General features: G+C 42.2%; 2 protein-coding genes across 2 annotated transcripts; one reads left to right on the plus strand and one right to left on the minus strand.

Annotated features, from left to right (window-relative positions):
* Positions 1-5560: 5560 nt before the first annotated feature.
* On the minus strand, positions 5561-8708 carry si:dkey-27i16.2 (regulator of cell cycle RGCC-like). Its single transcript, XM_063484421.1, has 5 exons — positions 8555-8708; positions 7610-7774; positions 6867-6947; positions 6152-6214; positions 5561-5608 (listed from the first exon to the last, which is right to left on the minus strand). Exons 1-5 carry the CDS (start codon positions 8574-8576, stop codon positions 5601-5603), a joined length of 339 nt encoding a protein of 112 aa, XP_063340491.1. The 5' UTR covers positions 8577-8708; the 3' UTR covers positions 5561-5600.
* Positions 8709-9856: 1148 nt separating this feature from the next.
* Positions 9857-12891, plus strand: pcdh20 (protocadherin 20). Its single transcript, XM_063484435.1, has 2 exons — positions 9857-9921; positions 10363-12891. Exons 1-2 carry the CDS (start codon positions 9874-9876, stop codon positions 12889-12891), a joined length of 2577 nt encoding a protein of 858 aa, XP_063340505.1. The 5' UTR covers positions 9857-9873.
* The last annotated feature ends 1224 nt before the right edge of the window (positions 12892-14115 follow it).

The raw sequence follows: 14115 nt of genomic DNA on the forward strand, positions 1-14115 counted from the left end.
TCTGGTCACTAGAGGACCTCTGAAGTCTTCTCTTGGATACTAAAAAATTCCACACGTTCGTTTCTGTCCACTCCAGGAACGGTTAAAACACACTGGGAGCATTTTCACAGCTGCAAAGATGCCCCGAGACCTCCTTGTATGACTGACAGCTTACTAGCTTGCTACTTTACGATACAGTTTTTTTGCCCACTAGGTAGCCCATGGCATTTGCTAAAGCTATGTTCGCTGTCACTTCCATTCACACATCCACATCTTCTCACAGCTTGGTTTTGCTCGCTTTTCCCACCAGTGTTTTCATTTATGGATTGAGCTTAAATTGGACATTAGTCAAGATAGAAATGATTTCCATTACGCACAAATGAAACTCGAATGATGTTTTAGCTCATTGTTTGGTAATGCCTGCTTTTCTGTAATGAATTCAAGTAAACTGACTGCCTGAGTTGAAAGAGGAACAGTGAAGTGGTGTCAAGAAATCCCCAGTCAGCAGTGATGTAATGACTCATTTGAGGCCAGGAACACTGTGTGAATCGCATTCCTCGGGAATGAACTCCTTTAAAAGGAATCACACTGGTTTCCTGTTCCATGGTCTACAATGAGACGGACGTCAGAGAGCAAAACAGGAAATGACATGGATGAAAGCAGAGATTTACTGTACGTGACAGAAACCACTCAAATCCAAACACACCATTAAACTGTTTCCACCTCTCCCAGCAATACGCCTGATAAGCGCAGGGATTTTTAACATAAATGAGTTGGGTATTGCATTGTTATTTCATAGTTAGTTTACAATTTTATTATTATTATTATTAAGAAAAACTCCACAGAAAATCCACAAACTGCTGATTTTGCATTTTTTTTAAACACTCTTCAGTTGACTGGAGGTTTACACGTTGTTCTGGCTCTGCTTGGGAACAGATGCTGATGTTTAGTGGGCGTGATGTATACAGTGCCCATCACTGTAGTTAGCCAGCATTAGTTTGTACTAAGCAAAATACATCTGAGGCTCATGGGAATGTTAGCAAACAAAATGAATATTACTATGGGAACATTCAAATATCAACATGTTTGTGGCAATAAATCCAAAGTTTGGGAATTTCAACCAGAAAAAAACACAAGCTTCAACCAGGTGGTCTTTATGTCCTGAGAACTAGGAACATCATCTTTCCAACTTTTCACTCACCATCATCACCCTCCAGTTAGCTAATTCATGGTCTTAGTTTTCACCTAAAATAATTTAACTGCGATTTTTTTAGTGAGTCCAACAATTTTTATATGTTCAGGTGTGGGGCTGTTATGTAAAACCCATGCAGAAGTACAAGGAACAGAAAATCCTTTTAATGAATTCCTGTAACACCCTCGGGGATATTACAAGAATGCAAAGCTGGGGAACATCTTTTTAGGCTCCAGTGTTGAGCTATACAGAGCTGAGGAAAAGGAACATAGGAGGCTGTTATGTTACCTTTATGCAGTCAAAGTGGAAATTGTTATGCCAGTCACTATCGCAGAGAAAAAAATAGTCCTGCTGCAGGTCAGTGTTTACTTTCAATGAGCCAAAAATGATTTTAAGGCATTTATGGCTTACACATAAATATCTCACACGACTTTAAAGTGATGTTATTTTAGAGATTGTTTATGCCTGTAGTCAAAGGTTTGGGCATCCTCAGGCAAACTGCTTGTTTTCTTGATTTTTGAAGTGAAAAGAAATAAATACAACCTGTGCAGCAAACATGCATTAAAAATGAGCCTTTCTTCAAGTGTTTGCGCACAGCCACTTATAATTTCTTCGAAATACAAAAGCTGAAAAAAAGGAATCGTGACTGTGGGAATTTCAAATTATATTTTAAGCCTACTGGTGTAGCTTTGCATGATTCACAGTTTAAAATAATCCTTATTTATCTTATACTGGGATTTATAGTCTCTTAATTCATCTACAGTCTGATGTAAGCCTCTCCCTGAGAGCTTCTCTCCCATTAAGACTGCACCCACTTTAAGTCAACTTTGTTCTGATTGCCATTGCAATTAGATGGTTTGTGGTGCTCACAGAAAGAGATGTGAACCTGAGATGAGCAAATTAGGGATGTCTGCTCTTACTGACATGATACAAATCCAAAGGTAGAAAAAGCTTTTGGAAACTTAGCACTTAGAGCAGTCTAAAGTCCGAGAGCTTTTTGCTTACAGTGATTATTTCCACATAGACTGACCTCATTATTTTAAACTTTGGCTATGCTTAATATGGGCATCCACCACTATCCATGCATCCATCCATTCTCCTGCTTCTTCACAGTTATATCTATATTGTAAAGCATACCACCAAGTCCTGCTTTTGTGAGCTCTGCAAGAATAACAAAGTAGTGCTCTGAGTCCTTGATCTGGGCTCAGAGAGCAGCCTCAGTTATGTAAGACCCAGTCAGACTTTTACAATTCATTGTGTGTGTGTGTGTGTGTGTGTGTGTGTGTGTGTGTGTGTGTGTGTGTGTGTGTGTGTGTGTGTGTGTGTGTGTGTGTGTGTGTGTCTGTTGGGTGGTTGAGCAGGCTAATTCCTTGGGAGAGCGTTGTTAGCCTGGACCATTTGGGGGACTCTCATGGGAAAGGCGTTGCTCCGGTCTCTCATCAGGCAGATGACAGAAGACTGCGTGCTCTGCATGCTGCACTCATCTCAGCCACGATGGCCTCGCTGCACAGGCCATATCTCTGCTTCATTTACTCATTGTCTGATAATAACAAGTGTCTCCTTTCTGCTGCACTCAATTACATCTTCATTAGCTTGCTAACTAGTTTAAAACAAACCAGTATTGTGTGTAGCAATTTTAAGTCTTTGTGACATTTATTACAAGGATACCTGAGTATATGGGTGAGGGTCGTAAAGGGGACAGCGTGATTTTTATTACGTCTTCATTTCTCAGGACTATTCATTGTCTCATCATAGCATCAATTCATTCTAATTTACCAGCTAATGAACTCAGTTCATTCATCATTTAGTCTGTCTGTTATCTAAACAACGACTGGCTGACATATTGACCTCTTACTTCGCTGTGCTGCCAATCAAGCGCCGAGCTCATAGTAATGAGCGGATAAACAATAACGAGGAGGCGTTCCCAAAAGACAAACTGATATATTACATCAGATCCCACTGAAGAGCAATCCAATAAAAATCATGCCGCATAATTAGCCGCTGGTGACTTTTCATGTAGCCTGCGTGGATTAGTGTGGCAGCAGTGTCACAGCAGCAAGCACCAGAGCGGGATGGAGGACCTGAAACATCACATTGGAATGACAAAGTGGGAAGCGATGCCGGTGAAATTCCTTTCACTCTTGCTTGCACTTCACCATTATGTTTCCTGCATTCTTGCAGTTCCTCACCTTCATTTAAAATAAACAGGATGCGCCCATCGCTTGCGAGGGAACTTCCATCATGTGGAAGCCAGCTTTGTAACTATCCTGAGCAGCTGTGGCCTCAATCAGTCAGTCTGGCCTTTCTCTTAAGTGGAACAGACAACACAGTGGAAGCCGGATACTCCACGCTTACCCCTCTGTATTTCCTTACTCTTTGAGCAGTCTCAATTTTTCTTTTAGGTTCCCATTATTCCTCTTGTCTTTACAGTAACATCACATTTGAAGCTCATTTGCTCTCGCCACTACACTCTTGTCTCTCCCTCCTTCACCTTTTGAGGTGAGGCGGCTCTCGTCCCAGTCAGCACGGTTAAATAGTTGGCCACAGTTCAAAGCGGGAGCTGAACTTTCAGAGCAAAGTGTCTTCTAATGAGACATAAACAGACCAAGAACAGTGACTTAAGTGTCCAGCCTTTCCTCTTTTGGACTCTGTCACTGACATGCTGTCAAACAAATAGGCCCACCCAAGGAGTCTATCCATAATATATCACCACCAGGGCCGGTGATTGTATCAGCTATAGCTGCCTAGAGATTCCTAATGACAAAACAATGGCAGTCCGAATAACTTCTACCCTGACAACAATGTTTTTCAGCAAGCAGATGTGTGATTGCAATAAGAAGACTCTAAATATTTCAGGCTGCTGTTTCAATTCCTCATTCAGAATCATTTGAAACTTTGCTTTGACATGTAACCATAGGCTAAAAATACATTTGCATAGATCAGCTGGGTTACAGTGCCTCTGTCCCTCATTGTAAATTTACAAGTCACAAAGAGTGACAACTTTACAAGCACAACAGTCACCTCACCCTCATGTGTTTCTGTGGCGCTCTGACAGTTTGGAGGAGACACCTGCACATGCATGTCACTCGCTACACCTACACGCCCGTGAAATGACAGCAGAGTATAGAAAAAACCGCGATGGGAAAGTCTGCATGTTAGTCAAAACGCAGCGGTTTCCTGCCTTCAGTTCAAAGATTAGATTTGTGTTAGGAGTAAGTACACAGTCTAAATGAGCATTGCTTTTCTCAGCAGCACTGACGCACTTCCTTTTTAAGCCTGTGTCTGAGCTAAATTTGTGGTTTTCCTGTGCTGGTTGCTGAAGTGAAACTCAAAGAATAATCAGAACAGACACAGAGGAAGCAACTGTAAAAATAAAGAAAAACATTTGAGGGTCTTATGAGACATGAAGTGTGACAATAGCAGAAGTCAGTTTAGAGAGAATGAAGATGTGGGCACATTGAGTGTTAGTTGTGAACACTGTCAGGAGGTTTTGGGTGTTTTGTTGTTGTTGTTTTTTTAAGAAAAGTGACAACCGTTCAGACTTGTGTGGCAAATCATATGTGGCTAGTAAGGCCAGAGCCTCTGCACAGAGTAAATATGTTTTTAAAAAATGGCAACATATTAGCCCTGCAACTCGTTGCCAACCTGTCGAGGGTGTACCCCACTTCTCGCCCTATGGTAGCTGGGATAGGCTCCAGCTCCCGTGCAACCCTAATAAGGATAAGTGGAAGGAAGGATGGCTAGAAAACATTAAATTCATTACAAATCTCTTTTTATTTTACATGCATTCATCTGTATATACATTATATATTATTAAAACAAAACAAATATCATAAAGACCTGTACACCAGAAATGCCCTTCTACTTAAAATTAGTTTGAAATTAGCCTAAAACTTTGGTGCCGTCTAAGATTTTGATCCAGACAAAGCTCAGCTTTCTTCAAAACTACACAGCCGTGAGGATTTAGAGCCCTTTCCAGGCATTGCACTTATGGGATTTTTTTTTTTTTTTTTTTTTTTTATGTGGGATAAACATGCTTTCTATACTCTAGGCAGTGTTTTTGTTGTGTTTTTTCTTTCTTTTTTGTCATATGCCCAAACAGATGGAAGCTTTGTCTCATTTTAGCAATATGTCACACATCCTGGATCTGATGCTGCAGGGGGACGTTGTCTTTACTGGCTGGACGCAGCATCGCCGGGGGTCTGTGGGAGTTCTTGCATTTTCGGAATGGACTGCCCTTTTAATTTCGGATGTTAACCTTTTCCCCCGGAGCGGCGAGGGGACCATTTGCTCCATCAGATCTGCTCTGGTGTATATCTCTCTTTCTGCTCAGCAGTAGCCAGTCGTGTCGCCCCCAGCCTATTCCCTATCCCTATCCCACCCCCCCACCCCCCTCCATTATTGTACGTGGCTCACTTTTGCTCTCTGTTCACATCTCTGCAAAAAGAAAGAAGAAAAAAAAGCACAGGCATGTAAACAAACACATAAACATGCAGTGACTAAGTGAGCCTTGTAGAGATACACGGGGAGTTACGATTAATTTGTAACGTTAATACGCTTTGTGTCGAGACCACTGATAGCAGTGGATTTATGCTTTGCTCCCTGTTGCTTGTGTGCGTGCTCTGGGTGATGCGTGTGTGTTTAGGGGCCTCTGGAACACCACTGCTTTACCGCTGATAGCAGGATCATGACGCTCATGTAGTCAAGTATGCCATTATCACTAAAGGGCGTGTAGATAGTCCACCTGAGTCCCCAGACATGGCATTTACACATAAAGGGTGCTCAGAGATAAACAGCAGGGGGTACAGTACACTGTAGAAACAAGGTGGATACTGCTACACAGTCCAAAACATACACCACGCTCATGTTAGCGCGTCTCTGCCACTGTAACATACTCCACCCTGCTGGCTTGTCAACTCAGTACAAAAGAAATCAAGAAAAGATTGGATGATAGAGGGTGTAATTTTCTTAAATACGCACCAGCAAGTTCCCGGTCCAACATGTCGATAAAACTCTCAAGATCCCTTGTGTCTCCCAGCTTGGCTGCAGAAAGAGGACAGAAAGAAATGGAATTTGAGAAACTATAAGAAAAAAAGAGCTGCAGTGGAACATTTTTGTAGAGAAACGCAGCTCAGTTCAGTGGTAGCCTATTTCCTTTGGACCAAATGCTGAAGTTATCTAAGTCTCGGCATTACATAAAGTTTGAACTGAACTGGCAAAAAAAAAATAAAATCTTGGGTTCCTTTTATTCAAACTGAGATAAAGCTGATTTTAAGAGCTCCAAAAAAAACCTTGGCAGCCTCGTTCCCACCAGGATCTCTCTGTTGTAAGCTTTTTCTGTGTAAAGCCAAACAAAATTGATGAAAAAATATGACTGACACTTTCTGGTCACCTGATGTTTAACTTTAACAGTAGTCTGTGGATGCAACTGCAACAGCACTCATTAATCCACATGCGCACGCAGACATAAGCCAGTCTCATCACTGCATATAACAGCACAAATGACTCCACGCAAGAGCTTTGAAAGAAGAGCGCTGAGACGTCACAGCCACAGTGGAAGTTGCTTTGTTGTGTAAACCAAGACAGATTCCAGGGCATTGCAGATGCTTTCTGTGTAGCTCTTATAAAGTGATAGTGATCGCTGTAAGAACTGAGGCTATCTAGATGGAGATGAGCTGATAGAAGGCTCCAGTACCTTTTGATGCCAGCGTTATTCCTGCTGTGTGGAGCTCCTCCTCACTGGTATTCAAACTGTTCCCCATAGATGGTTCACTGCCTGGGGGAAGAGAGGGAAGCAATGAGGGAGTGAAAGGAGATAACAAGCACTAAGGGCAGTCCTTGCAAATGATCAGTGACAATGACAAAACTCTAACATAATGCAGGAGTTGCACGTAATGATGATAACATGCGATAAAAAAAATTAAAAGGTAAGTGTTCGGCGCTAGTGACTCCCATGTGTCGGCCTTTGAAAGCAGTTTGCCTGTTGAATCGTTAGGGGGGCAAAATACTTTCAATAATGACGACACATGGGAGCAGAGGGGGGAAAAAACTGTTTCTTCTTTTATCTTATAACCGTCGACAAATGCAGAACAAAGGGGGGAAAGACAATTACACAAGATGGGATATCCGTAATTGCAGCTCATTCCAGTACACAGCTATTGTCACGAGCACAAACAGCCACTTTAATGGAAATGTGTAGGGATGTGTCCTCTTGTACCACTAATTTCATGCAAATTAAATGTGTCAAGCTGCAGTTGTTTGGGCTGATAAAGGGGCTCAACTGGAGTCCACGGGGACTCCAAACAATGTCACTCACCAGCATGATGCACTAAATAATTACTTTCCTTCCCCCACACTTTGTACATTAGGCAGATATTATCTTAATCACTGCTCTAACGTATCCTTTTTTCTTTTTTTCTTTTTTTTTGAATAACTTACTGTAATCTGAGTCCTCGACTCCACTGTCTTCACTCAGCCCTGTGAGAGTTTTGGCCTCGTGCAGTGCTTTCTGGTAAGCATGCGGTCTGCTTTGAGAAGGGGCCTTCAGCTCCTCCACCACATCCTGGAACTCCTGGAGCAACTCACCAAGCTCCAAGTCCAAGTCTGTGGAAAATGTGACAGCAGTTGGAAAGAAATCTTCAAGATGGACTCAGCTTATTTCAGCAGTAAAAGAAAATAGTAGAAGCACTGAAATAAATATTTTTAAAGACTTGATTAAATATGGGGACCTGAGAATGTTTTAAAGGGCGTTTCAAAGATACCAAATATTCCTAAACCTAAGAAACATACATAAATAAAAAAAAGGAAAATCTAAAAACTACCAGCTGAAGTTTATGTCAGCGTGCTGCATCAGATAACTGGACATGTTCCCATATGGCATACAAAACAGTAGACGGACAGTAAAACACCTGGTCTGCAAAGTGTGATTAAAAATATATTTATATATATTACATCATAAATCAGAGTTGTACGCTCTGGGCTGCTATAACAACTTTTTTTTAGCGCCGGCACCATTATTTTAAAAATGGGTGTTGCATAAACGCAGTTTAGGTTTTCTAACATTTTATTACGCTCATATAAATATCTCAAAGTTAAAATTCCTTATGGAACACTAAAATTAAAACAACTTTGGTGTGTTTGGTAGATAAGTAAATACTTATGATTACAGAAAAGTACGACTACAAAAAGGAATAGGAATTTAAAATAAGTGTCACAGCGAGATGATTTTTAAATCTTCCTATAAAGCTTTTCTATCTTTTACATGTATTTGTTTTTTGTTTTTTAATCTGTTTAGTAAATTTAATAAAAGGCTGGGAAAACGTGCTCTATGATCCATCACTGAAATAAATTCAAATTATTGGCTAAAGCAGGCGTTGGACTCACCCATGGTACTGTCTGAGGACATAGCGGGACGTGAAAGAAAAGCGCCACGAAGTTGCTGTGTGTCTGGGTTCAGAGCGGTTTGATGCTGACAGTCACTAAAAGCACTACTGTACTTTTATTCTAAAGCCTTCCACACCCGCTCTGCGAGAGGGCCTGTCCAGCCAATCATGTCACAGATTAAAAACCTCAGAGGTCTAGGGGACTATAAGTGGAAATGGGGAGGGGGGCGGAAAGTGTTACGCAAGTGAAAGAGAGTGAGACTGGAATAACCCATTAAATGCTGTAAGCGGGGCTGTGGGAAAAAATATCCGTTGTGGTTTTAGATGAAGAAAAGAGAGGTGTCAAATCCTCGAGTTATTCCGTTTTGGGCAGGGTGCGTAATGCGGGGGTTTGGGTTTTATGTACGTTAATATTATATTATTATTTGCCCGATATAATTTCCTGGCTGTGACACAAGTAATCTTAAACACAGGACACTTCGATAGGAAAGAGAAGTGTCGCACACACTCCAAAACAAAACTCGGAACAGCAACTTTATTATTCTTTCACACGTGCACTACTCTACGCTGTCTGTAGAGGGCCTTAGAGTGCAAGCCTATGGGCCATGCAGTATTTTGGAACTGTCAGTGAAACTTAAAAACCCTGCTGTGAAGCAATACCACACAAATAAATGCTGCATAACCAGTCTTGTTCTTTGAAATCTTGAGATCTCAAGTAAATGTATCTTGCTTTTATGACTCGAGGTCAAATTTCACCAACCGTTTACTGTCACTCAACAGCGTGATGATTAACCCTAAAGAAAATAAATATTTTCTTTTTTCTTCTCTGTTTTTTTTTTCTTCTTTTCGGTTTTGTTTTGTTTGTTTGTTTGTTTTTTTGTTTGTCTTGTTTTTTTGGCACAGGAAAAAAAACATACCAGAGGTTACATAAGTTAGATAAAATACTGCACTCTCAAATATACATTTATTGTAACTGAGGAGTCATTGTTTCTTATGACAGTTTACATCTACGTGCACATTATATCTATGCATGAGTATTTATATATATTTCTAAATGTGTTTGTGTGCGGGCTTGCGTGCGTGCAGTTGTAAGTAATTTTAAGCAACAATGCATTCGTAGTTCCAGCTTAATACACATGAATTCAGCTCAGCCAGGTAAACCTGTTGTTCTTCCATCTTCTCATGTGGCAGCCTGACAGGAAGGTAAGTGTTGTAGGAGGAGCATAATATAATGAATTATGCCTTCAGCAGTTTTATTTTGCTGCCTCAGTCCTCAGTGTTCACTTGCTGCTGGGAACTTGGCTAACATGTGTGAGGGCGATGGGCCATGGGACTCCTGATAATATGAATTGGGCCGGACTACTGCAGGTAAGAGCCAGCTGAGTTTATCTCTTTTGATGGTATCTGCACTGCATTAGCATTTCTAATTGAGTGATATATTGCAGCAACACACGAATGTGCTCAGTGTATTGTACAGCATCATGTGCTAAAGAGGTGTTAAATTTTATGAACCTTTATTCATTTTTGATAAAGAATGTCTGCTTTGATATTTTCCTTTTTATTTAAATTCTCTGTGTTATTTGTTTATAAGAGCACTTGGTTGGAGATAAGTGAGAGGGAGGCATTGAATTACCTTATTGTGCAGCTGCTTGCTTTTAAAGGAGCTCACTGAGGCATGAAGTTTAAATTTTATCACCACGCTGAAAACTTTTAAATAACTTATATCATAAGTTATAAATAGAATAAATGCCTGTGTAACTTTACAAAGATTACTGCTCACTGTTTCGTTTTGTTTTCTGTCTTTGTCAGAAGCTGCTGATTGTGGTTCACATCAGGCAGATCATATGTAGTTCTCTCCATTTTTCCGTCCCAGAGGAACTGGAGGCTGACACTCTGGTTGGATCACTTAGTAAAAACTTTTCTCCTCCATATCAGCTCCTGCCCCACAAGTACCTGAGGATGGACATAAACACGGGGAATTTCTACACCACTGAGTTAAAGATGGATCGCGAGGCCATCTGCCCCGCAGAGACAAAAGCTGAGGAATGTGTTACTTTATACAATGCCATCGTGGGGCCCTCAAAAGACCTTATACAGTTTTCTGTGATCATAGAGGACATCAATGACAATGCGCCGCATTTTGAAAATAACAAAATACACCTTTGGGTGCCCGAGGATACGACCGTGGGGACCAGTTTCCTGCTAGATACTCAGGCTCTGGACAGTGACACCGGTCCTAATGGAGAGGTGCAGTACCACCTAAAAGGCTCCGATGGAGCTTTCAGTTTAAAAATCGAAGAAGACAGCTCTTTAATTATGTTGGTTGTAGAAAGAGCCCTGGATAGGGAAACTCGGGACCTGTTTCAGATGGAGTTAGTGGCCACAGACTGTGGTGTAGACCCTTTAAGTGTGTCTGCAGCTTTAATAGTCACAGTGACAGATGTCAACGACAACTGTCCAGCCTTTAGCTCTGATAGCCCACACAGTGTCACCATCCCAGGAGACTCTCAGAAGAACACGGTGGTCACTCAGGTCAGAGCCACAGATCCAGATTTAGGCCCAAATGGTGATATCGTTTACTCCTTCAGTCCCAAAGTCTCTGAGCGGGTCAAGAAGCTCTTTAGCCTCGACAGCCTCACTGGGTCCATCAGCCTTACACAGGACCTTGAGAGCGACAACTCAGAGGAGCTCGTGTTGAAAGTGTTAGCCAGCGGCCATCACTGCCCCCCAGCAGACACTCAGGTAACCATATCTGTGCTCCCCAAGGTGAACCAAGAGCTGACGATCAAGATCGGGTTCATAGCGGAGCATCAAAACCAGACTATGGTGTTACAAGAGAACCAGCACCCCACCGCCTTAGCTGTTTTAGAGCTCGAGGGTGACAGCAGCTTTAAAGATTTATTTCTTGCCATTGAAGGTGATGTGCCTTTCACTTTGAGCCCACAGAATGGCAAGTATCTGCTTTCCACATCAAAGCCCTTAGACTATGAGATGAATCGTGAACATCATATTTCCGTGGTAGCACGCGTGAGATCAGCTGAGGGATCTGTGATCGTTCCTTCTAGACGTGTAGTCACGGTGCTGGTGGCAGACATCAACGACAATGCGCCATATTTTGTACAGCCTCACTACGAGCTCCAAGTGGAAGAAAACAATCAGCCAGGAATGTCACTGCTTCAGATCTCGGCTTCAGATGCAGACAGCGGAGAAAACGGCATGGTGACCTACAGGCTTGAAAACTACAATCCAACCATGTTTAGCATTGATTCTGTAACAGGTCAACTCTCTCTGCTGGTTCCTCTGGACAGGGAGCAACAGAATGTACACAGACTCACTGTGTTTGCTCGGGACAGCGGCTCTCCTCCCTTGGAATCCATGGCCACTGTATCCATTCACGTTCGTGACCAGAATGACAATCCACCTGTTTTTCTCACCCCTCACTTCATCTTTTTCATTCCTGAGAATGTTCCAACATTATCCCAGGTGGGGAGGGTGGAGGTGAAAGACCCAGATAAAGGGGAGAATGGGACAACAGAATTGTATGTTGTAAACAGCAGTGCACCTTTTGTTGTGGATAACACCCAGGGGATGCTACGCACCACTAGGAACTTGGACCGCGAGAAAGAAGACCGCTATGAACTCTACCTGCTGGCCAGCGATCACGGCCAGACAGTTGCTTTGACTTCCACTGCCAGAGTGACCATCTTTGTGGAAGACATCAATGACAACCAGCCAAAAGTGATCCTTCCCGGCAGCAACTCCTCATGCCTGACTGTCTCTCCAGGTACCCTGGCAGGTGCCACGGTAGGAAAGATCTATGCCATTGATGAGGACTCTGGACTGAATTCAGAGATTACTTACTCAGCCACGGCACCGGAGCCTTTGCAAAACAGCAGTCCCTTTCAGATCGATTCAAGGTCAGGGAACATCACCTTAAGCCAGCAGCTCCTTCATAAAGACCTTGGAATGCATCACCTGTTCATTGTGGTCAGAGATGGGGGTAAACCAGTTCCACTTTATACCACTGTCTGGATGAATTTGTTGGTCAATGACAGCACAGAGCCTTGCCACTTGGACCGGGTGCCCACCTGGACAGGGACACTAAACTTGGTTCAAACCCCTTCAAAGGAACCGATCTGTGACGTGGAGACAGCCAGATTTTCACAACTGATGCTGTTAATAGGCCTGGGTATGATGCTGGTGTCCACATGTTTGTTTGTGGCCACAGTTATTTGCTGCCTAAAACAGAGGAGTAGAAGTCTGAAAATGAACAAGAGAGCATACACTGAGGCGAATGAGATTCCACTCAGGCTCAAAGACAAATATTACTCTGATTAATAACAGCAAGCAATGTGTAAAGCTCACAGTCTCAAAGATAAAAATGTCCTGTGAATTAAATGTATTCTGTGTATTTGTCAAGGGCTTCTTGCATTGTAATAAGTCACTGATTCAGTGTGATGCACGGTGTATTCAAACAAGTCGACTGCAAAACTGACAGGTTCTGTAGAAATAAAGTTGATCCATTTTCTGATAACGGAACGAGCATATACACGTTGACCTGATAAGTGAAATATGTCGAGTCATCCACAAAAACTTGTTCCCTGACAATTCTCTGAAAAAAACAACTAGAATTCAACTGTATTTCACAGATTTATTCCACAGCAGGCCATCAGTAAGATACCAGCATTACAGCCATTATCTTTAAGGATTATTGCCCATGACCCCTGTGGGTAGAAAGATTGAGGTAATGGTCTGTTAGGTTGATTGGTCCTTTCTCAGATTTCTGACTGAGTGATGGAGAGTCTAAAGTATTTAGACACACAAAAGAGTTTAATGTTCCTCGGTTGGGGAAGTGATGAAAGTCTCTCAAGAAGTAACTCTGAGATGAGCTCAGGAGGCAGAGGGTGGCCACGGACAGGTGAGAGGCAGCAGAGGGAAGGCACAAAAACATCTCAAGTAACCGCCTCACACCTGTTACTTGATAGCACTGCTTTTCACCCACAGAGCTGGATCGCGCCAACAAGGCAGAAAAAAACCCAAACCTACTGTACTGCACCCAGTAACCTGACAGGCTTGTTGTTTTGATAACAGATGTTTGGAGTGAAATCACACCGTGTTCAAAGACACAATTACAAAAGACACTTGCTCTTGTGTTTTACTGATGCATTTGCATGCTGGAGAACAATTGAGATATCAAACCAGGTTAAGTGATGCATAAAGTATGAATGAGTCAGGCTGATACGTGTTTGCAAATCTGTCAACACACAGTCGCGCACAGAGGGCAGGGTAATTGTTTCAGCTTTCTCAAACGAAAATGCTCCCCCACCTTTTAAAATCATCTTTACAGTATCATAAACCATTAAGAAATCCTTTGAAGCTACACCTGCGTTAGAGGGAAGAAGGGAAGCAGAGACTCGGTGCCTGTAAAACACAATGTACAACAACCTGGTTAGTGGGGAACAAGGCTTGTATAACATGAGTGGTGCCTCTCTGAGGATTTCTGAGCTGGCGGCTCAAAAACTAAATAATCTATTAACACTTCGGTGTGAGATTTAATACATC

Source organism: Pelmatolapia mariae, linkage group LG2 (genome assembly GCF_036321145.2).
Source record: "Pelmatolapia mariae isolate MD_Pm_ZW linkage group LG2, Pm_UMD_F_2, whole genome shotgun sequence".
NCBI classification, from domain to species: domain Eukaryota; kingdom Metazoa; phylum Chordata; class Actinopteri; order Cichliformes; family Cichlidae; genus Pelmatolapia; species Pelmatolapia mariae.

Coding starts and splice junctions, on each gene's coding strand:
- si:dkey-27i16.2 (XM_063484421.1), bottom strand. CDS start 8,576: ATGTCCTCAGACAGTACCATGG. Junction 7,775..8,554: donor GTCCTCAGACAGTACCATGG/GTGAGTCCAACG, acceptor CATTTTCCACAG/ACTTGGACTTGGAGCTTGGT. Junction 6,948..7,609: donor AGTCGAGGACTCAGATTACA/GTAAGTTATTCA, acceptor CTCTTCCCCCAG/GCAGTGAACCATCTATGGGG.
- pcdh20 (XM_063484435.1), top strand. CDS start 9,874: ATGGGCCATGGGACTCCTGATAATATGAATTGGGCCGGACTACTGCAG. Junction 9,922..10,362: donor ATTGGGCCGGACTACTGCAG/GTAAGAGCCAGC, acceptor TGTCTTTGTCAG/AAGCTGCTGATTGTGGTTCA.